Source organism: Eumetopias jubatus, unplaced genomic scaffold (assembly GCF_037043125.1).
Source record: "Eumetopias jubatus isolate StellerSeaLion01/CBP00866 unplaced genomic scaffold, mEumJub1_p1.0 scaffold_1, whole genome shotgun sequence".
Taxonomy (NCBI): Eukaryota; Metazoa; Chordata; class Mammalia; order Carnivora; family Otariidae; genus Eumetopias; species Eumetopias jubatus.
The window spans coordinates 180,201,791-180,227,212 of record NW_028274807.1 but is presented as its reverse complement, the minus strand read 5'-3'; the positions used below and the strand labels follow the sequence as shown (position 1 = coordinate 180,227,212).

The following is a 25,422-nucleotide window of genomic DNA, read 5'->3' as shown; positions in this document are numbered from 1 at the left end:
ACTTTGAAAAGGACAACTAACTTAATCCCTCAATTTAAATAAAATAATAATAATAAAAAAAATCTAATGATACTTCACTCAAGAGTCAGAGCTTTTTATGAGACCTGTTGCCAATATTAGTGTCTTAGAATGATCTCATCTTTCATCCTGGCGAAATTCCAACACACAATTTCATTAACCCAGGTACTGCAGGTGATAAAACTCATTTTTCCCTAAAGAGACAGCTAAAAAGTACCAGTTATACATTTATGAAGTACCAGCAATCAAAATTATGGATTTTCTAAAAGGTTTTTAACTACTTTTATTGAAAGGAAAATCGCTGTCTCAGACTTTTGTGACACTGCTGCTAATAATAAATTTTACCATTTAGACATGGCCATAATATGGTAGACAGTGTCAATAAAAGTATGGAGCAAAGATGATCCCTGTCTTTTAAGTAATGCCTTCTAATTACATGCCGGAAATGATCACGTGAAGTATGTAACTAATGGCTCTTAAAAGAGAAGAACGCACAACAATGTATCTATAGTGATACAAGGTACTATATACCCATACTCAGTTATATGCAGAATTGCAGGAGCAGACATTTAAAAATCTGTCTACTGCTTTCAAAGTCTACAAGGAAAAATTAAATTTCATTTGCATTTCTGACTAAAGTCTGTTTGCTGAAAAAAAATGGGTTCAAAGGTTATTTGCTTCTTTTTTTTGAGCAAAGTGGTGGCAATGGACCTGTTATCTTTGGCAAATTTGTCTAAACTTTTCTATCTAATATTCTATATATCACTAGAGGGCACTGTGGTATTTAGGCCACTCTGACCTCTCTGAGTACTTGGAAAGGTCTTGAACTCCCGAACAATGTCAGAAAGGTGAAAGGGCAGACTTTTTAACGGGGGTGGGGGGGGTGGGGGGGTTAGAATGTGTTCTGGTAGCACCCACTTTTTGATTTTTCTAAAGTAAAAAATGCAAATTCAGGGCAAAAGTCATATTCATCCAAAGCCCTGAGCTCACCCTGTGATACTCAAAGACTTGTCACCTGGGGGGTCTGAAGGGGGCCCAGTGTCATCCCCATATCCTTGAGATTTAAATGGTGAGGCTGGACTTTGATTTGCATACACCCACATTCTAGACGGCCACTCCCTCCACATGTGCTCAAACCTCCTGCATGAACTGGGGGCAATTTCAGTGCAGAACATTCAGGCGTGCAAACTGAGAGCCACAAATGGTTTGGAACAATTTATGATATCCGGCCTCCTTCGACATGTATTAGCATATACCTGGTTTCTTTAGCATACACTTTGTTTTTCCAAAACCACAAACAGTGTTGCTGGAACTTCATGTGGAAGTGCTTAAGGGGCGGAAAGTTAACACCTTTGTGATCCTTGCAGCCTCACGGTGGCTGTTAAACAAAAGCCTCTTTGTGGAGGCTTTCTCGAGATGTTTTCTTAACATGTTCCAAGTAGTTTTAGGCAGGGAACTAAAGTAAACAAGATGTTACCATGATAAAAACACTTGTGAAAACATTATAGAGCGCACTTAGTAGTTTCTTTCACATAAAACTCTTCACAGTTTTGAGAAGTAAAATTCACAGAAAAAAAAATTTTTTTTAAAGCAAATGACGGATGAAATGTCCTCCACTGTCTGTAGTCGTCGACCTTTTTGAAAGGGTCAAAGTTCCACCCCTGGGCATTTTCCTACACCTTTTTTTCTCCTAGCCTATTAGAGCATGTAGAACACTTATTTTGTTTTAATAAATAATATACATCCGTCCAACATGCAAAGGAATTGTTTTGATTGTTGTGCATGGTGCTCTTCTCCGAGAGAAATAGCCAAAAAATAAAAACAAAAACAAGAATTCCTTTCAAATGGATACCAAGCAAGGACGCACATTACACTCTTCTGAGATGTGACACAAATAACCCTCTAGAAGAAAAACTAGGTGAAATATTCTTCCCAAGCACATAAGACTACCTGGTATTCGTGAAACTATGGGTCTGTGTCTGATTTTACATTCTACGTTAGAGACAGGGAAATGTGGTCATGATTTCCTTCAAATCTGCTCTCCACCTTGTCAGAGAATTGTATGAGCTCTTTTTGAAAAAGAAAAAGGGAAGAATTATAAATCCGTGTTTTCCCTGGTAAAGGTCGGGTCTTCAACCAGGTTTGAAAAGAAACAACCGATCCAAGTGGGGAGAGAATGGAAGAACACAGGGAGCTTCACCTATCTGCATCGGATTGGGCTTGTTTTTGTTTTGCTGTTATCGGAGGACTCCAAGCAAGGCAGGGCTGGAGGATTTCATTCGAGTTAGCACGGGCACCTGCTGGTATCTGTTAGGGCTAACAAATACAACAGTCACATGGTAACTCATGGGTGATGGGTTAAAAAAAAAAAACAACACGAAAACTGCAACTTGTTTTGAGAAGAAACAGGGAAATAAATGCGTACAATAGACTGGCTATCTGCTGATTCTGATAAAGCTTCCCTCTGTTGGCTGTGGGGGAAAGACAACAGGATGGTTATTTGTACAGTATTTATCTTTGAAATCAAGGGCCCTGTGGTATACCTCACCTTGGGAACACACACTGCAGAATGATCACAGAAAAGTGTCAAATCTCTGGTTTTGATTTACCAACAGTTATGATATTTTGCTCTCAGGAGGAAAAAAAGATTATGCCTCATTTTTAGACCCATGAGTCTCCCCTCCCTTCCCTTAACCTCTCTTTCTGTGAACAGTGGCATTTTATTGTCAGATGGGATTTTTATCCTGAATAACTGATCTTGGCCTCTCTAAAAAGTTACATCTCATGAGCCTGAGCAAAAGAGGGTCAGGGAACAGTTACCGAGCAAAGTCACTTTCCCCTTTCACACTGAGCCCTAAAAACCAGGTGGAAAAACCCAAGCCCACCTAAGTATAAAAACTGGGGCTGGTGAATGAAGTAACAGGACAAGGCAAGCATGGATGTTTCCTCAAAATATGAATAAACCTAAGGGCTCTGTGAATCTAGACTAAAATAACCCAGCATAGCAACTGGCCAAGGACGTACAAAAAGATTTCTCAGCTACCGCCAAACAAGTTTACCCTAGGTCAGAGGTTGGCAATCCGAATGCCCATTCCTTACATACGGTCAGTCCTACAGCTGCTTTTATGCCACGATGGCAGAGGCGAGGAGTTGTGAAACCCAGCCTATTTATTGTCTGATCCTTTACAGAAAAAGCTTCCCATTCCTTGGCCCCCACCCCCGACCCCTGTCACATTTGACTATGTGGGACTTTTGACAAGAACTTTATGGTTAAAAAATTATATTAAAGATTAGTCTCTTCTGACAGATTAATGCTCTGCAGCGTCATGATACCTTTCCTAGGAATGTCAGAAATGTTGGGATTTTTAAAATCCCTCCTCTAAAAATATATGTAAGTGGATAGATAAGAAAAGAATGGTATGGGTTGGGCACTTTACATGATATACCTCTTAATTCCAACAACCCTGAGAGGTGGGGTACTAATATTATCATCCCAAATTGCATGTGCGGGTACTGATGCTCAGAAATGCTATGTAACTACCTCAAAGAACACACTCATACAAAGTGGCTTCACCACCCAAACTGCCTTTGCTTCAAAGCTTTTTCTACACCTACTGCCTTAAGTTGAAAGCATATAGTTAATAAGCTGCACTGCTTCTAACCAGGTGGTACTGTATGGCAGTTAAGAGCAGACACTGAACTACAAAGGCAGACAGCTTGGGTTTGGATCTTGACTCCACCTCTTACTAGCTGTGTGACGCTGGGGAAAATCACTTAACCCCTCTGTGTCAGTTTCCTTATCTGTCCCTTTCCTTATCCTTATCTGAGAGTAATACCTTAATATTATCAAGGTGGCTTGAGGATTAAATGAGTTAGACAGTTGACCCTTGAAAAATGTGGGAGTTAGGAACACTGACCCCCTCACGCAGCAAAAATCTGTAATTTTGACTCCCTAAAAACTTAACTACTAATAGCCTACTGTTCACAGGAAGACTTGCCAACAACATAAAAAGTTGATTAACACAGATTTATACATTGTATGTATTATATAGTAGATTCCAATAAAGTAAGCTATAGGAGAAAAGAAAATATTAAGAAAATCATGAGAAAAGAAAATATATTTATAAAACTACTGTATTGGAAAACAAAAATGTGCATGTTAGTGGATCTCTGCAACAAATCTATATTGTTCAAGGGTCAACTGCATATGTGAAGTACTTGGAACTGTCCCTGTTGCACAGATGTTTAATTATAAACCCTTACTAGCAGAGGGTAAAATCAGGGGATCAGAAGGTAGGTGGGAAAAAAAACTAGAAAGCAACAACTAAGTCAAGGTCAGAGAAATACTACATTATGCTGAGTAGGAGTGCCTTGGAGAATCCAAGCACTGCTGATTATCAACCTGCTTATTAAACCATAAGAAAACACCTCTAGAGAGGGATAATGGAAAAGAAGAGTGAACCCAAGAAAGAGGTGCTTCCAGAAGCTACAATCTGGCACAGTTAGAGAAGAAATGCTTAAAACATCACTTCCCAATAACAATGACTCCATGGTGACATGAGTCAAAGAGGCCACGTGGTTTCTGTTTGACCCCCCACGAAATACGGTAGCTCTTCCAGTCCAGTTCAATGGAAAGCAAAGTTGGTTTCATTAAAGCCACTGATTACTCTTTAGATGCACAGAGATGTGGGAGAAGTGAATCTGCAAGAAGACTAACTTATTTTCCACTACATTAAGCAAGACACTGAAACCTGAAGACAGCTCTGAATTTCCAAGAGCTAAAATCACGCTCGAGAGGAAACTCAGAATCCTGAATTCGTCATATATGGCCAATCAATGTGTAACTGAGGAAAGTAGTTAGAGAACAGTGAGTTCTAGGTTACTTTTTTTTTTTCTTCAGCATTTACTCTCCCTTTGCTGATTTACATACTCATTTTTCACACTCAGGAACCAAGTCTCTCCTCCCTAGCCCTCATGTGGTTCATGTGCAGTGAACACATCTCTATCTGCTCTGGAGGTGGGCATCTGATGGGAGCCTGGCTACATCACTGTGACTGGCTCAAAGCTGGAACACATGACTCAATCTGGGTCAATGACAGTCTGCCCAGGACTACTGCTGGCACTACGGGAAAAGAGATGCACTCTGAGATGAATAAACTTACGGCATGGCATTGTCTTCCTTAGCTCTACTTGGAAAGAGCCTAAGAACGAAGGCAACACAGAAGAAAACTGAGCTAAGAGACAGAACCAAAACTCCCACAACACTGTTTAAGCATCTGAATCCAGCCATGGACTTCCCAGTTACAAGAGTCAATTATCATTCCTTACCCCCTGGCTTTTTTAGTTGAGGGAAAGGATGAGGGGTTAAACCAGTTTAAGTCAGGTTTCTGTAGCTTGCAAACAAAAGTCTTCTAACAAACACAAGTCGACAAATAAGTCCGAGGAAATAAACAAGCAACAGTTGCAGGTTCATAGTGGGCATTCCAATTCCACTGAGCAAATATGAACTGAGAACACGTCATTTCATGTGCAAAACCACAATAAATAATTGAGAGGTCGTTTCCTATAAACAGCCAGCTTCCTAATATCCTTAAAAGGGTTTTTTTTTTTTTTTTTAAAGGTTTTGGTCTAGGCCCCAATTCTGATGATCTTTAGATTCTTTTCTTTAGTATGAGGTGTGGTTTGAAATTGTGCTATCAAATGGTGGAGGCACAGAAGAAAAAAAAAAGATTTTATATATGTAATATATATAACATGTATTATATAATAAAAATTATATATAATATATACATTTTATATACCTCTATCTCTATACATATCACATAACTGTCAGTTTATATAATAAATGGACTTCTGATTTGAGGATGAGGGTGGAAATACTTTGGTAATTAACATTTTTAAAATGGATCATATTGGAAAACTGCTCTTTTCCCTTGTGACTCTAAAACTGATACACTGAGAATGTTCATAGCAATTGTATATTTCTAGAGACTTTATGAAAATAAATCTTATTTACCGATGGTTATCAGCCATTCTACAGATGAGCGAAATTAGCACCCATACTTTCATCAAAGCTAGCACTGGTGCAGAAGGTGAAATCAGAATTTGAAAGTGGCTTCTGCCAAGGTCTTTTTCTCTCATTATCTAAATACAACTAGGCAACAACAAAACAATGATTTATAATGAGTGATTTATAAGAGAACAAAGCCCAATAACACTAACTTGAATCATAAAAATTGTAAAGGGCTTTTGCTTACTCCGAAGTATCACTGTTCTTGAACGTTGATACTTAAAACAAATTTCAGGCATCTCTTTTTAAAAAAATTTAGTACTTAAGTTTCTAATGACCACCTCATGCTTTTCAAGTAAACTTAATAAAGCTGGGAAGCTCTGAAATAGATTCATAGGCTTCATTAATTAAAAAGCGATATTCACCAAAGCTCCTTTCAGGTAACACTGGATGTACCTTTAACGGTAGGTTCTTATAATATTTGTATCCAGGTCCGTAAAGCTAAATAGAGAGATTGCTTTAACAATATAAAGACCACACTAAGCCAGAAAACTGCACATAAATCAGCCTGCTTCTAGTTCTAGAGGCTTGAATGAGAGAGAAAAGACAGAAGGAAAGACCCCCAAAAACCCAATTTGTAAGCCATCATGAAGCCAGATTTAAAGGAGTGATATGTGCGCATACAATGGATTACTGCATGATATGTAAACATACTAAGTATAATGTATTATTATATTCGGTCCGTCTGTCAATGATTCAATGATACTATCACAATAAATTTATGGGGGTGTCCATAACACAGGGTGGTTTAGTCTAAATTTTATTAAAAGACAAGGTAATAACTGTAAGGAATGGGAAATCATAAGATGTAGTGCAGAAACCTTTCACTTCAACTAGGAGAGGATTCATGTATCGTTTATTTACAGAGATACTTTAACAGCATTACAGATTCAAATGGAGCAACCCAAGTTTCAGTCATACTTTAATTGTAGAAATTAAAGTTACTCCATTCTCTCCAAAAGGACAAGAATCCGAGCTAAAGCCAGCGCCAATATGGAAAGGTAAGAAGCAAGGTGGTAGCATTTCCTTGGCACCCATTTCTTGAGTTTATAAGGTCATTTGCAGAAAAAACAAAGAGGCCCAATCACCAAGCTACCACTGGCCAGTAACTGACAGCAGTTTTAAAAAATCAGAGTTAGTAGGTCAGTGATTCAGTATGCAGACACATGAATAAAAGCGAAAACTAAATTACTGCAAATTTAATACTGGGAGAATTTTCATTTAATCACTGTCATTCTGAGAAAATGGTTAAACACAGACCCTTACGAACAGCATCAAAACTGTCCTTGGTTATACCTCGTTTGCCCTTTACACTCAATCCTCGGCAGATTCTGTAACTATTCCTATGACAATACACTAGACCTCATGATTTAGAGTCCATCCTCAAAATGGTGGTATGAAACCCTCCATCAAAAAGGCATTTTATGAGGAAAAGCATGAGCAGCGGGAGGTGATGGCTATGTAAAAGAAAAAGGCAATATAAAATCATTCTTACTTTAGGAATGATTGGAAATCTTCACAAACTGCTTCACAGCCTGGCCACTTGCATACACCATGTCCATAGAGAGGATGACTATGGGGATGCTCCTCATGGGACAAACTGAAAAAAAAAACACACACACACACACACAAAAGGACAAGAGAATGAATATGTTGCCAAGATCCATCCCCCCAGACTTAAAAGGCAAGAGGAACCCACATGGCTGAAAGTGGACATGAAGGAACCAAGGGTCTTTTTCCCCATGAATTTACTATTTCCAAATTGTTATTTAAAAGCAAGAGTTAAATTCCAAAATGTGAATAGTCCAATGTTAGCAATGTGACCACCATATATGAAAAGTGTTTGACAGGCTTTTGTTAGAGGCAAAGCTCTCCACACTCAGGCTGTGAAGGATTCTTTAAAAAGCTAGAATTTATCATTTAATCTACATAATGAAAATGATAAAATCTGTACTTGATTTTGAGATTCTCTTGCTGTTCTCTACCCAGAATATTATACATTTTCCTCCTCTCTTCCACCAAAAAACTGCTTTCACATAATTGTATGATCGTTTCATAAATTAATTTTATCAAGCAAAGAATAGAGCAATGAAATAATTTAGAAAGACAAATATATCCAAGTAGATGATTAGCTTTAAGAGACACTAATAACTGCAGGAAGATTATATCCCTAAAATTATAGACACCAAGAGTGAGAAAAAACTTGGCATGAACAAAAGGGGTTAATCCTCCAGTGGGGTTCCAATCAATACATAATGATTTGACCACAAGGATCCAAGTCATGGGATGCTTTGATCCACGCCATGTGGTGCTTGGGGAAGTATATCTGTTGCACTCGCTGATGAACCATATTCTCAAATATTTTCTCTATTAGATTTCTGCATCCGGACTTCTTTCAGAGAAGTTATTTTTCCAGTCGTTTCCATAACCTTATATTGCATCAAATAGAAATGTAAAACTAACACAGAGTTCTGTTTCGTACTCAAGCGCATTCCCTTCAAGGAAAGGGCTATTTTGCAACTTACTCCACTGCTTCTCTGTGACTTTGAACCTCAATCATGACTACACACATGCATGCATGCACGCGTGACTTCTATTTTATATTACCACCAGGATGTGTATTCATATATCATCTACCGATTCACGTTCACAGAGCAGACATATACAAACGCCACTTGTCCCTGACTTATAACATAATGAATCCACAGAGGGCATGTTATGAACAGTTAAACTAAGGAGCAGTAGGAGTAAACACACACGTGTGCAGAACTACACCTTATCAAGGATCAATAGGTCTCTCTATAGCTTTTAAATAATTACGCTGGAAATCTAACATAACTTGAAAATAATGACAAGCTTCTCTGCCTTAAAACAGAAAATACATCTGGGAACCAGAAAAAAATTACAGAAGTCTAACTCAAAAAGGTGTCCCCATGAGAGAAAAGACTAACACGAGTGAACGAAGGTAGCTCTGTAGTGAGAACTATAAAGCCCAATGACAAAAGGATATTCTCTAAGCAGTGAAGAAGGAAAAGTCCATTGGACCAAAGGAAAGAATTACTGCCAATCCAAGTTCATTTTTGGGTTTTTTAAAGACTAAAATCAATTACATAAGATGATGGATGCTAGTGAAACTATTTTGGTTCACGGTCATGACACCAGTAAATCAAGTCATTATGCTGTACGACTTAACACACACTATATGTCAATTACATCTCAATACAGAAAAAAGAGATATGGTACCAAAACAGAATTTCAAATGATTACTGACAATATTTGAAATTAAAGTAATCCTCCTAAGGACTAGAATTTTTAGTTATTCTGAGGGAAGGAAATCATTTAAAAAGAAAGCTATTCCTACCAATTGCTTAGAAAGAAAAAAAAAACCCTATTTTCTTTACCAACTTTAGTCTATATAAAAAACATATAATACACATTTTGACAAATTAAGGTATGAAGATTTATATCATCCTTTTATATTTAACATAATTTTGTTATTAAATAATTTCTCATGCTATCAACTGTCTTCAAAACTTTATTTACTGAAGCTAACAGCTCATCATAAATCATCTTGGCCCTAGTTACATACCGAAATTTGTCTAACCATCCATTTTGGACACTGAGATTCCCTTTATGTTTCAGACGTTTATGAATAATGTTAAAAATAAAATTTACCAGGTTAAACATTCCAGTATATAACTGATTTTTACAAGACACATTCAGAGAAATGGGATAGTCAGTTAATGAGTACTAAGTTTTAAAATTCACTATGAATATTCTATCAAGTTGCCCTCGAGAGATGCTACGTGCCGAGTGCATTCTTAGCCATTATACATACTTTGTGTGATCCTTTAAGTTGGAAACCAAATGCCTCAACTAGTTAAGATATAAAATTAATACCCTTAGTTAAAAACAGCAAAGCGTTGTTCTATCGTGCTTTTTTGTTGTTGTTAACTGCAGAGTGTTCTGAAAAGTATGAAAGAAAATGGTATGTCTTCACTAGAGGGATTTATGACTAGAAATAAAATATACATGATTTAACATGGACTCTGCCATCCGTCTCCCCCACCCAATCCCTCTGCTTTTTGGTTAACTTGTCTGTGAAGGCCCTGTGGCTTGAATAAAAACTACTCTGCTCTAAGAATTTATTTTTTGATCAACTTGGTATCCTTATTTCAAAGTACGGACAGAGGACAGTTCACTAAGGCCTTAGAAAGACAACCATGGGGCACCTGAAGTCTAAAGAAACAAAGTCCTCATACACATATACATAGTTACATACTCAGAAGACCTCTTGAAAACTTAACTGTACATTAAAACCATATTTATTATGAAATTAAGATATGCTCTTATTTTAGTAAGTTCACATAATACGGGGCGCGCCTCGGTGGCTGAGGTCATGATCCCAGGGTCCTGGGATCGAGCCCCGCATCAGGCTCCCTGCTCCGCCGGAAGCCTGCTTCTCCCTCTCCCACTCCCCCTGCTTGTGTTCTCTCTCATTGTCTCTCTGTGTCAAATAAATAATAAAATCTTAAAAAAAAAAAGTTCACATAACACTGAGTTGGCTACTGAAGAAAGTCCATTCCTCATGCCATCCTGCCCTCATCCCACACCTAATAACCCCGCCCTAGATAACACTGTTAACGTCTAGTACGTTATTGTGCTACATTTTTCTTCTAATGTCTTACTAGTTTACAAAAATGGAAACTATAAATGCCATTGTTGTTTTTCCTGTTTAATATATAATCGAACAGTTTGATTTCATTTATTTTTTGCATCTCACAGGTACATTTCTTCAGGCCCCGCAGGAAACGGCCCTGCAAGCGTACAGCGAGGGACATTCCACATTCCCATCTAAGAGAGCTTGCTGCAATTTACAGCCAGACTGGCGTTCCACCTGATGTGCATTCCAAGTAAAGATGGTTAATGATGACCACGAGCAGGTGCAGAACCTGAAGCTCTGAAATCTTTATTTCTTTTATCCGCACTCCAGATTTCCTAAAAGATGAAGCCCATTCAACCCCATTCCTACCTAAATCTCCTGGTAAACTTAGATATAAGCAGGGCTTCATGGGGATCCAAACATTTTTAATAAGGCTTTGATGCATCTCAGCATGCAGGACCACTGGTTCCAGCCTCCCTGACCCGCATGGCCAGTAACTATAATTGGATACTTTTAAATACACAGTGGTCTGAAATAAAGTGCTTGGTTATGGCAGGAAAAGGAATAGGCTGGCGGTGGTGCCTTGATAGAGTATCTCTGGACAAACACATAAAGAATCATAGTTAATTGTCAGGGGTGATGAAGAAACAAAATTTTCACCATATCACTTTTGAAGTTTTTATGTTGTACACTGCAGAAGTGTTTTGCTGTGCAATTATTTTTTTCATATATATGTATGAACATGCACATATATAGGCACACATGAAAGAATCAAGTGCTACTCAGGACCCAATATTGAGACTGCCATTTGCCCTGAGAGGGGCAGAGCAGAGCCCATGGTGCGTGTGGCTGAGTCCTGCTTCTGGCCTTTCAGTCGCGCTGTATGGTATACCAGTTATACTTCTGAATGGGAGCATTTCTGTGTCATCAGAACAGCAGAACAGACATTTATATTCTGACTCCCTTTCGGGATGTGCCAAAAGGTAAAAGAAGGGAAATTTACTCTTCTTATGTCAGAGTATATCAGCCGGAGCCATAACTTTGATACAGACTTCAGCCTCTGAGAAGATTTTATATGATGGCGATGGTTCCTCAGTGGTGACTCTTCACAATTTCCTTCCAAGTTCACTTCTTAATGACAACTTGAAACTGGATCATTCAACTCACCTGCTGCACAGCTAAGAACAATTTCTCATTTCAGCCCCTACTCTTTAGTGTCCCTACTAGTCCTATAAAGTTAATTTTCTCTGGTGTAACCAAGAGGAGAATAATCTTTGAAGGAGACGAAGTCAACAGACATGACGCTGGACCCCAAGACATTTCCTGCCAAGTTAAGGGCAGTTTTCCTTTCTCTTCAAGGTGCATTCTCAGCTTTTCTGGTGCCCTGACCCAAGTTCTCACGGTCGTCTTTGGGGTATCCCCCAACTTGTGTGTTTTCCCTTTTCCAAGAGTGCTCTGTTTTCTTCCTCTCAAAATTTCTGATTCGTCTGTAACAAAAGTCTACATCTGTGTGCATCAGGTTTATAGCTTCTCTCCCCCATGCTTCCCCCGAATTAACCCCAAATTATAAATTGTGTATTATTTCACCGGCATGTTATTTCATAAACTGAGTTATGAAAGACCGTTGGTCATTCTCCAATCACTCAAAAAGGTGGAATAGGTTTTTCTTTTTAAATGTTATTGAGCGATTCATGCACCATACGATTCACTCTTTTCACATGTATAAGCCAATGGTTTTGAATATGTTCAGAGCTGTATAACCACATCACATATAATTTTAGAACATTTCTGTCACACCATAAAGGAATCATCTACCCATTAACAACCACTCCTCATCTCTTCCCAACCTTCAGCTTCTTCTAACCACTAGTCTTCTGTTTCTAGACATATACTTATTCTGGATATTTCATATAAATAGTATCATACAAAAAATTTAAAAAAAATTAAAAAAAATAAATAGTATCATACAAGATGTGCTTTTTTTGTGTCTGCCTTCTTCCACTTAGCATAATGTTTCAGAGGTTCATCCTCACTGTAGCATGTGTTAGTACGTCTTTTTTTTCTTTTTTTTTTTTTTTTACAGCTGAATAGTATTCCACTGGATATACAGAAAAACACTTTAAAAAAAAAAATCCATTCATCCACTGATGGACATTTGGGCTGTTTCCACATTCTAGCTATTGTGAAGAGTGGTGATATGAGAATGCATGTCCATGTACATGATTGAATTTATGTTCTCAATTCTTTGGGGTCTATGTCTAAGGGGAGAATTGGCAGGTCATGTGGAAAATCTATGGTTAACATTTTGAGGAAATGCCAGACCAATTTTGAAAGCAGCTACACTACCTTATATTCTGACCAGGATTGTTTGAGGGTTACAATTTCTCCACATACTTGCCAACACCTGCTATACGTGTTTATTTTGGCCATCTTGGTAGATATAAGGTGGTACCTTTTTGTGTTTCTGATTTGTATTTATTTAATGTTTAATGATGTTGTGCATCTTTTCATGCGCTTACCCATTTATATATCTTAAGAGAAATGACTGTTCAAATTCTTCATCCACTTTTTAAAAAACTGGGTTATCATTTTATTGTTGCACAGCAAGAATTTTTTAAAAATATTTTCTGCATGTTAGTTTCTTATCAGACATATGATTTACAAATATTTATTCCCATCTTGTGGATTGTCTTTTCAGTTTGATGGTGTGTTCTGAAGCACACGTCTCTAATTTTGACAAAGTCCAACGTACCTATTTTTCTTGTGGTTCTATATGATTCTGATGTCACATCTAATAACCCACTGACAAATCGAACGTAATGAAGATTTATTCCCATGTTTTCTTCTGAGAGCGCTAGCTCTCACATTCATTTTGAGTTGATTTTTGTATATGGTGTGAGGAAGACATTGAACCTCATTATTTTGCATGTTGTCACAGCACCATTTGATGAAAAGATTATTCTGTTCTATCCTAAATGAATTGTCTTGGCACCTTTGTCAAAAACCAACTGAACAACAACAACAACAACAAAAACCAAAAAAAAAAAAACCCAATGGAACATTAAATTCGCTTTTGCTACATTTTGCACATGGATTCTGCACATGGATAGGGAGTAGGCAAAAATGATACATCTTGTTACTGACAAGATGAATAAGGAGGAGGTGTTCAGTGATTACTGGTTAAAGGAATGAAGGAGGTCTATCCCTTCCAATAAGGACTAACGGCATCATTACTGCTGCTGTGAAGCAGGAAGCATTTCCCTTCTACACCACTCCCCACCCCCCTACAAATATACCAAAAAGCACAACTAATCCCCTTCCTGCCGCCTTTGCTTAGAAGCAGTTCTGCCTCCCTCTCTTCCCCATTGGTCACTCTCTTCCCCCCCCCCCCCACAACCATTTGGCCTTTCATTCAACCAGCGAGCATTAATGGAAAGCTAACCCTAAGACAGGCACCCAGGATACTAATGATAAAGACCAGTTCTCTACCAAACTGCCACGGTGCCTCCCTACAGCTCAAGTCTCTCCTTGTCTGTCTTTTTTCCAGTTCTTTGGTTTCATGTCCATGTGCACGTGCTTCCTTATGTCCACTCCATTAACACTGTTAGTCACAGAATCTCCCCTCCCAGATCTGGAACAGCCCATGATTCTGGCTGGGTGGCAAGGGACTGCTCACCCCTTGTCAAAGCCTCCAACAACCCCAGATACCTCAGGTTTCCAGAAAGGTGTCCTCTTAACACAGTTTCATGACTACCTAATAGAAAGCACCTTACACTAAACTGATCATAATCACATAAGTTATCAACGAAAGCCACTATTTTAAAGCTTCTTCTTTTCTTTAATTCTTTAATGACAACTTACACAGAAAGGATCCCACTTTCTCTCTTTTTCTACATCACTTTTTAGTTCTTATCCTATTTCCCTGCCTTCTATTTTGCTACCACATCCTACTTTCAGTGACACTTTAAGTACCAGATCAGGGATTTCTCAGGTTGGAAGACAGGAGTATGAGTTCAATTTCTAGTGATGAAGTGATAACAGAAGATATGGTGACTTCAGATGTTTTATATTAAATGTTCACAAACAAATGGATCTATTTATGATATATACAACAAGTCAATTTCATGGACACCAAACAAGGTGAGTTGGCTTTGGAATTCTGTCACAGTGGCCCTTATAATACAGAGTAATGCAGATGAACAATAGCAAAAGAGATGATGACTTAAATCTCTACCACAATTTTCCATTTTAGAGTTTATTCTTCTGACGTCTTTCCTACCATTGTATATCTCCTCCAAACCAGCTGGAAGTCAAAGTCTCTTGCAGAAAATAAAATGACAGGTCAAGTTTCTTCATGGGTTACACTGCAGTATCAGGAGGAAAAGGTCTTACACCTGCCTACAAACGCACAAATGATATGTGGGAACAGGGGCAATGAGGATGTGAGTACGGCATCCTTTTTCCTGATAGCTTTGTAAAAATGACCTTTCTCCTTTAACTTTCACTGAAAACACTTCAAGAAGCAGGCGGGCTTCTCATTTCCCATTGAAAGCTGGGAGACGGCTCAGATGTTGCATTTCTAGCATACTGCCTTCATTTTGCTTTTCACTCATTACAGAAATACGCCATCCTACGTGTTTATTCATCAGTTTTCTGAAAGTACATTGGTCATCAGTTCTACAATCTTACCACAAAGACAAGGGTACCTGACAAAAAAGCCTATGACAGAGTCCAGCCTAGAGTGAGTGAAGATGAAGTCTCCACCAACTGGAAAACACACACACACACACACACACACACACACACACACACACACACACACACACACACTTCTCTTTCACTCTCTCATGCGGTGAATCCTTGACTCTCCTCTTCCCCAGAACGCTCATCATCTCAATTTTCTGCTGCTTTTCAAATCATGTTTAATTAGAGGATTTCACATTCCCTTGTGATACGATATTCATGAGTAAAACTTGCAATTGGAGAGACTGTGAATTAGTCTATTAAGAGCCAGATTTGTGCTTTTAAACAATGATAGAGATTTATTATCTGCTCTCAATATTGTGGCTTGAGATGTGAGGGCTACCTTAACTAACTTTATATCTGAAGTAAAAGCTTTTAACTCCTTAGGTCCAGGGGATTTTTTTTTTCTCCCTTGCATTACAGAGTATCCTGTAAGAAATACAAGGTTCCCTCTCTGTAATGGCCCTCAGGGCATGGCCCAGTAAAGCAGTGCGTGGGGTGAGTGTGATATACAAATATCCTCACTTTCGTAGTTACGAATTCATGTTCACGTGTACTAGAAAAAAAATTTGACCAAGACATCAGATTCATGACTTCTCAGTGTTACATTTTACATGAAATCTATTTAAGTCACTCAATTTTAAGAAAAATATTAATAAGTAGTTAACAGGTACATGCAGATGTGGCAAAAATGGGACGTGGTGGGAGACTGATTCAAAGTCACTGCTGACCAGGCTTAAAAGATGGTATTTGTATGCAAGGGTATGGAAACACAACCTTCCTCTTCCACTGCTCTTCTTAGAGTAATGCTTCTCAAATTTTATTATGGATATAAATCACTGGGAGATCTTTTTAACATGCAGGTTCTACTTTAGTAGTAGCTCTGGGTCAGGGCGCAAGACTGTGCGCATCTGCAAAGCTCATGTGTGACGCCGATGGTGGTGGTCCAAGGACCACAACTTGAGTACTAAGTGCCTCGAGAGTTCCCTGTTCTGCATCTGACCTAAAAATGACTGTGCTTTATTAAAGGAACGCTCATGGGGTGTCCTACTCACTGTGGGTTGAATAACAAGGTAGGGATGGATAAATATGGAAAGGGGTGGCCCTGGGCAACCTCACCAAACAATAGTTGTAAACTCATTTAAAAGAAAAAAAAAAAGCTGTTGGATGGCTTTTTTTGGAGGGCCATTACAGAGAGGGAACCCTGTATTTCTTACAGGATACTCTGTAATGCAAGGGGAAAAAAAAGTTACATAAGAATGACTATGCAAGGCTTTTTAAGATTTAAAGTAACAGAACAGGTACGACTGAAGGAAGTTAGCATGGGGAAGACTATTTCCTTGCTACTGCAGAACAAACACCAATTTCACGTGAGCACAAACATGGGGAGTGATTTCACCAGAGAATGATGCTTGCCAGGTATTACACCGATCAGGAATGCCCTGGCATACATGGGTGAATCGGTAAATGTGACAACTCAAAACCTCACTGTGCCCAAACTCAACATCTGCCTTAGGCGTCTTCTAAGTCTGGTTGGTACCCCATGAGCCTGGAAGTACAAGATGTATGTTTAAGTAGGATCTTGAATTAAGTTTTTAGGAAGGTAAGTGGTAGTTTTGGGCTTTTCCAGGAAACTAGGGTAAACAAACAATGGAAACAGGGTTTCAATCCACTTGGCATAGTACCATATTCAGTCAAGGTCCCTCTCTTCGGCGAAAAGAGGGAATCTGACCAAAATATCCCAATATAGGACATGCATGCACTTAACGGTGGCCCATACAATGTCTGAGCAAGAATGCAGAGTTTTTTTCTGTACTCTGCATAAAACTGGCAGATTTATTTTAATTTCTATTAGATAAAAATATATGTAGTATCTCCAACCTGTAGTATCATTTCTTAGGATGAGGCCTATTTGACTTTATTTAAAAATGACTTGATTTAAAGAGAATATAAATCATAATATAAGTAGATATGACAAAGCTCACAATCATGGGACACAAACTCAGATGACTGAGGTTTGGGAAACCAAAAGTGCGTGATGTATTCTACAACGAGATTCAGTCCCTACCTGGATTAACCTCCTGAGTTAACAATGAACCAGCGGCAAGTCACTGAAGACACACTTTTAATTTGAATTTCCAGTGGGGAAGGAAGAGCCTCGGGGTCTTCCTGGACTTATGAGACAAAACCCACAGAGTGCATTACATCCAATGCTTCTGGGACTTAAATATATCACATGGGATCTAGGAGCATCTCATCTGCAAGCTGCTTTACCTATGGTAAGAACCTGGGGTTGGGGGGCATGAGATCAGCAGTTCCTTTCTTCACCATCCACATCACCTATCTGCCCCATCTCCTTTTTCAGCTCTACTGGGCAAAACGTGCCATCTTGGTTCCCAGACGCCAGGAGTATGTGCCCCAGCAGGACAACGGAGCAGAGAATGAGAGCTTGAGAATCTGAGAGCAACTGATCACAAACAGCGAGCAGGTGATGACAAAAGCAAAATGCCTATGTGTGCATGGTGATGAGTGAAGTAATAAATAAAAGGAAAAAAAAAAAAACCAGGAAAAGGCAGAAGTCCAGCTTTTGTTTCTTATGCCACTAAGGGCTATCCTGAGTTTACGAGAGTCTACCACTGGCAGCATTAACATTGGGATCTCGTTAAGAAAACAGAATGCTTTCCAAAGAGTGGCTGTGAGCAACTGTGTCAATACAGACATAGGGACCACTAATCCAAAAATTATTAACACCATTAGGCAGGCATTCTTATTATGTCAATGCAAGCGTGTTTGCACTGGTGACTCACGAGGTCTATGTGGAATGTGTCCATATGTTAGAGGCACCAACGGTACCCAAGAAAACGAAAGAACATAAAAGTTCAATACTAATTCTTCTTAGTCCTTCCTCTAGAATACTCTATGGAAGCCAGCACAATTATACTCCAGAACCTGAAGAATCACGTAAGTGAAGTGTGAGGCCCAGACACACAAGCAGGAGATGGGGGGACGAGTGACTAAGGATACAAATCGGCTGAGAACCCATCAGGCTCTTGCATTTATGTTTCCTCGGAACGATCCCGTACGTTACGGAATTATTGTTACTTCTCTATAGGACAAGATGCTTCATTAATGTTCACCGGATTAAACTCTTCCTCTACCTTCAGTTGTGCAGGTTTTAAGTAAACACTGAACTTGTGATAAGCATTGTGCTAGGTTCCTAGATCAGAGTCTCTAACTTGGGATTCATAAGAAGACCCATGGGTGAGTGGTAAGATAATATTATAGTCTCTGTATGCACGTGTTAAGATAACAGGACTTCTGTAAGAACATACACATGTGTATGTATATATCTTTCTCACCCTTAGCCTCTAATTTTTATAATATAGGTAATATATTAGACACGTATATACTTGGTTAAAATCACACTTAGTAAGGATATATATTCAAAATCTATAATAATGATAGAGTGAATAACCAAATACAATCAGAAGTCGTTGGCTGTTCTCTTCCTCACTTAAAGAGTTGTACCCAATTCTCCACTGGGAGAGAAAGAGAATTGAACAGATGGCTGGGACATAAAATGCTGTAATATCTGATGTGGGCCTTACAGTATCAGTAGGAGCTCAACGGCTACAAGAGAATGAGAGCAAGCAGACAGCTGAAGCACAAAAGGCATCTTCAGGCATAAATAAAATAAAATAAAATAAATTAGAAAAACAAACAAGAGTGCTTACAAATAATCTAAAGGCTGATATTAAGAAATTAAAAAAAAAATTCTGTTCCATAACATAGTTTATACTGGGTCATAGTCTTAAGAATTTTTCTCTTTCTCCACATCACTTCTCTGTCACTTTGAGTGGTAGCAGGGGAAGAAGGCCACAGCATAAGGATGGTAGGGAAACAGCGCTTCTCAGAGCATGGCCCCTGGGAACTTAGCGGAGATGCAATTGCTTCGGCCCTACCCCAAGTTACTGAATCAGAAGTACTAGGACTGGGGTCTGGCAGTTCGCAGGTTAGCCAGTCCTCCAAATGATTCTGATGCGAGCTCACGGTTGAGTACTCTTATGCGAAACCCAGCTCTTCTCCCGTGTTTGGAGCATCTGTAAGCATCAACAAGACTAACCAGGTGCTCCTACAGCATCTGTGGCCAAGGGGTAGCAAATTTAGAACTACTGCAATGGGTTCTTAATCTTTACTATTCCCTTAGTTCTCCTTCTTCTGCACATGTCAGCTAGTCTCTGCAATGAAATTTTGCACCTATCATACCAGGCTGGTTATGCTGGCTGATCGGGAGGCAGCAATCAACAAGACACAGGGAGCAATCAACAAGAGACAGGGACCCTTCCTTCATGGAGCTCACTGTATTCAAAAATTTCACCTGCTGCACTTTGGGGGGTGGAAATACTCCACTAGTGCTCATTTTAAACAAATCAGACACTGTGTCACATTTTGTATATATTCATGTCACTGCATTTATTACACTGTGTTGCAAGCGTCTCCTTCCCTGTATGTCTCTCTGATTAGACTGTGAGCTCCTTAAGGGGCAGAACTAGGTTGTAGTCCTCTATTAAGCCCCTGAACCTATATAGTTAGTATATAATAAATACCCGACAAATGCTGTTTGAATGAATAAATGACTTTAACAATAATTAACTGTGCTTGTTAATATTTACTGAGCACCTATGTGCCAGAGCCTGGTGTCATGCCCATTTCACAGATGGACAAGTGAGCACACCACACCAACATTAAGTCACTTCAGTGGGCAGCCTGTTATTGGAATGCAGGCAGTCCGGCTTCAGAGTCCACACCTATCACCACTAAACACAGCCGCCCCCACACTAAATGAGGTACAGGCCATGGTCCAGCAAAACATGTTCTTTCTGCCCCTGACTCAAGGCCTCTGCTTCTGCTGTATCCTAAGCCTAGAGGGCTGTTCTGTCACTTCTTTCCATCTGTTCAAAGGTCACTTCCTCACAGAGGCTTTGCCAGACTCACTCTTCTCCCTTCCCTGCTTTATTGTTTTGTTCAGAACTTCTTTCTTTTTATTATGTAATTATTTGTTTGTTCTACTTCTACTGTAATGTCAGCTCCATGAGGACAGACTTTGTCAAGCTCACAGCTGCATGCCCCGGAGCCTAGGACACTTGGCACCAGGCTTGGGGTTTGGTAAGTTCTGCTGAACGAATGCATGCACGTTAGTACCATCCACCGCTCATGAACACATTTTTGTTGAATCCTGGACAACTTCCCATTTATCCTTGTCAAGTTTCTTTTTATTTTTGCCTGTACAATCTTCTAATTTATTCAAACACCACTGGATTATCCCAGCTCTTGGTGTCATTTTTTTTCTAATTAAAGTAAACTGCCATTTATTGCTTACACTGATCTTTAACAAAACGAGACTTCTTGTTCTTGTCATAAATATGACTCATACGGAAAAATGGAAGTTGAATACTGGGGCTCATATGTACAAGAATGTTCCCATCAATAGTTCACGTATAAGAAGTAGAGACATAGCTGCAGATGTCTGTCCAATTCTAAGGTCCATAGTAATACTTTCAGTGGAGTTTTAGCCTTTCGGATGTATAACCTAAAATTCCACTAGATGACTCAAAGGCCGCTCTTGAAAGCAAACACCACATCATTTACACAAACACTTTAGGTTTTTCTTTCCTTCTGTCATAATATACCTTCAAACTCAACATTCACAGCCAAGATGTAAAATATACACAAAGAAGAGATCCTTCAAAGATAGATTTCAAAGTATTAAAAAAAGGGAGGGAAGAAGGGAAGGAAGGAAAGAAGGAAGGAAGTCAACCTGCCATTAGTCTGACTTCCTTGAAGACTATAAAAGGAATGAAATTTGAAGGTCATAAAAGTACGTCTGTCTGTTTAGGGAAGTCTTACAGGTAGTATAAATATCAACAGCTACAGTTGCTATGGGGGTCTGTTTGTTTACCAAACAAGAATACAAATAGTTATACAAAAGTGGAACAACATTTAGGTATATAAATGGAGAATGCTTTGCCTTCTGGTAAATTTCCCAAAGTGCCTTTTAAAGCATTCCTATTTTCACCTTACTCGCTGGGAAATCTCTGTTTCCTTGGTTCTCCCTTTTCAGTTCTAACGCCTCCAGGGAATGTTTTACTCTCAGATTTCTGAGTCTGATAATCATTTTTCTTTTCCTTTTCCCCTTTCTCATTTTAAGACGTAAAAACCAAAACCACTAGCCCGACCATCCAAACTGTACAATGAAAACCGTCTTCACAACGTAAAATGCATTAAAAAAAAAAAAAAGACAACAAAAGCCAGAGTTTATAGAAGCATTCTAGTACAGGCATGCATTCTTGAAGTTGAGTTAATCCATGAACAACCACCCAGAAAAGTGTGTGTGTGTGTGTGTGTGTGTGTGTGTGTGTGTGTGTGTGTGTGTGTGTGTGTGTGTGTCTTTTAACTGACTTTCTATAAACCAGGTATGTTTCACGCACCTGAATTAGACCTGCGGAGTTAACCATCCGTTTTGGAAAATGAAGGGGGTGGGGGTTGGGGAGAGGAGAGTAGAGGGAAGGAAACTGGCAAATATATATATTCTTCTGGAATATCTTAGTTGAGGGTGTGTGTGGTGAGTAGGCACGTTGTCACTCAGCTCTACCATAAGACAAACAGTACCACAGAGGCCGCTGGGAGCGGGAGCCTTCCCTTCACACTACATTGACCACAGTACCCACCAGGCACAGCCCTGACGCCTTTCTGTGAATGGTGCGGATTGCCATATGGACGGAGATACTGAACAAGCTGTACAACACTGGGCGACACGTGCCCAGGGGACTGTCCCATATTACCACCACCTGGGCTGTGGTAATTGTGCTCTGTCTGTGCAGAGGCACCGAAGAGCCCATCAGGATGTGATTTTTGAGTACAAACAAAAAGGAAAATTACAGTTAAGAGAATTCTCTGGCTAGCCTATCTGTTGCTCAATTCCCGAAATAGTTTCCCAAAGGAACGGTTATCTTCTTTATTCACACAGGCAGAAATGACAAGCTGGAACACATATTAACAATTTCCCTTTGTGAGCCTCCGCTATTGTTTTAATGAGGAGAATATACTTTATAATATACTTAGGCCCTGGCTGATTACAAAGGGGGGAGCACACAGCCGCTTAGGACGGCACTACATGTGTAACGCGCTCATTTGCATTACCCAGGCGAGCCAGGCGCCGGGGCGCCACCAGCTCAACAAATCTTGAAAAAGAACGTGCCTTTCCTTTAAGCCTCCTGCATAGGTTCCCCATTCCTGTGGCCCCCGTCACTGGCTGAAAACCGTGAGATTCCTACTTGTCATTGAGAGGAGAGGAGAACAGAAGAACCCTAGGACTTTTCCAAGTCACGAGGCCTTCTGTAGGTCCCTGGCTTCCCTTTCCACTTTTGGATGGATCCAGTGCCCACCCAAGGAAGTCCTTCTGTTCACGAATCCAAGTTGTAGAGTGTGCGTTTCAGCAAGACACTTTTACAGGGTGAGGGGTGAAACCCAGTACAAGGGACGATGCTGTCAGAGCTCCCCCCGGATTGGTCCTCATGGTTCTGCTGCCGTACATCTTCCTTCACACCCTTGGCGTAAGATCAATGTTAAGAAAGCTAATATGTATTTGGGAGGAAGGGCCACAGGCCCTACCACACAAGGGTAAACACCTGTAAAATGGTTGGGTGCCAACAAAGGGATCTGGTGAAAAAAAAAAAAAAACAACAAACCCTATTAGCAGGAGCCACTCCTCAGAAAAGAATGTCTATCCTACATGATGAGAGAAGGTGCGGGCTCAGATATTATTTTGCGGCGGAAACTGGGCACATTAGACATGAAATAGCCCATGATCAAGATTCACATTGTATGATATCCCAAGAAAAAAAAATTAAAACCAACCCAATTTAGGAGAAACTTCTAAAAGGAATGTATCTCCCTAGACCAGTGATACCATTTTATTGGAAAGCACGTGTCATTTAAAAACAATAAACAGAAAAAGATTTATAGAGTCTAATGATGGTGTGTTATGGTAAAAGGCACTTTATTGAGATAAGATACAACAGCTGTTAGAGAATAATGGCTGAGTTTTTTTTCTTTTAATCACCATACAGAGTGAACAGTCAAGAAAATCCATAAACCTATCCCTCACGGCATGCCAATATTTTAAAGATTTTTCTCCCTCCCCCTACCCTGCATATGAATGACAGGACATGATCACCGTGCCACGCCTCCCTGAGAGAACCTTTCTTCCCCACTTCCAAGACCCAGAAGCAACTGGTTTTAAGCCATGGACTGCAGCTCTTCCAGGCATGATGGTCACAAAATACCCAGCAGCATGTCTGTGCTACAAAATATCGACTAGACCCTGGTGTTTCTTTCTGATCGAGGCAGAAATGTTCCTGCCCTACACAGTCCATACTTACAGACAAGGGACAGCTGTCGCTGCCAAGAGTCTACTTTGGGGCTCAGAAGCACCTGTATTTCAGGCCTCGGCAACTGGCTACATCTAAGTCCCTTTCAGGTTGCTTATAATACCTGACTGGCCATGCCCAGACTGTTCTTTACATTCTCCACTGCTAGGCACCTGATGTGCCTCCCTGCAAAAAGATGAGGCAAGGTAGGAGAACAGCCAGCTATGAACCTCTGAAGCCTCTCTCCAATTATGGCTCAACAGACATGTCTGGCCCCAGGCTCCCACCCTTGAAGGTTATGGCCTCCTCCTGATCTCTAAGCTTTACCCCCTGGAGACTATCATCCAGGAGTCTGGGGTAAAGCCAAGGTGGTTCTGATGAAGAGCACACTTGGGAACCACCAACTCGGAACAGTCATTACAAGGACTTGAGGGTCAGAGAGACTCTGGTTCCAGTCCCTGCCTGGTCCCTAACTAGCTATGTGGCTTGTGCAAATTATAAAATTGTTCTGGGCCCTCAAACACCACCTGTACAAAGAAGACATTGTACCCTACAGGGCTACAGTTAGGATTAAGTGGGAAAATCAGTATCAAGGCTTATGTCGAATCCTTCACGTCATGTGTTCTGCACAAAGTAATAGTTCAATAAATATTAGCTGCATTACCGTCACCATCCTATGTCAGGTACTGATCCCTTCCAGCCTACCTTTACTCTGTAGGCTCACACAAGAGTGGTAAGCCATGAGCTTTGTGGACTGAATAATGTCTGGGATGACAATCAAATTTTAGGGGGAAAACTCTGCCCTTTCCAAGACTGCCAAAACCCAGGTGAACTGAACAGGCCACCAGCATTGCTCCTCAAACCTGAGAGAGCCCTGGGGGGGATCTGGTTAAAAGGAAGACCCTGATTCAGCAGGTCTGGGGAAGGACCAAAGACCCTGAATTTCTAACAAGCTCCTCCCAGGTAATGCCAAAGTCGCTGTCCTGCAGCTGTTGAGTATCAAGAATATAGGGCATATGTGACAAACACAAATTCCTGCACCCCATCTTAGGCCAGTATAATCCAATTCTTCATGACAGAGGGCTAGGAAGCTGCATATTCTAACAAATACCTGTGAGAATATCATCAGGAAATCTGAGAAACACTGCTCTTATAGCTAAGATCAGGAGTTGGCAAATTATTTTCTGTAAATGGCCAGACAGTAAATATTTTAGTCATTGTGGGCCATATGGTTTCTGGTGCAAGTGCTTAAGCCAGCCATTGTAGCATGAAAGCAGCTATTCAACAGACAATGCATAAATGAATGATCATTGCTGTGTTCCAAAAAACTTTATTTACAAAATGAGCAGTGGGCCAGATCTAGCTAGTAGGCTGTAATTTACTGACTTATGTTACAGATCAATTGCCTTAGCACATACTAGCAGAAGTAGCAGTAACAATTCTGAAGACAATTTGCGACAATTTGGCTACAGGTTCTCCAGAACACTCTAACGGGACAT

The 25,422-nt window shown here is 39.9% G+C and overlaps 1 protein-coding gene across 6 annotated transcripts in view; it reads right to left on the bottom strand.

Annotated features, from left to right (window-relative positions):
* FOXP1 (forkhead box P1) overlaps window positions 1–25,422 on the bottom strand; it is a 489,745-nt gene that overhangs the window by 49,995 nt on the left and 414,328 nt on the right. For all 6 annotated transcript variants that reach the window (XM_028101748.2, XM_028101750.2, XM_028101749.2 and 3 more), the window contains one exon: window positions 7,584–7,688. In XM_028101748.2, coding sequence (XP_027957549.1) covers window positions 7,584–7,688 — 105 coding nt within the window. The remainder of the gene's footprint in view (window positions 1–7,583; window positions 7,689–25,422) is intronic.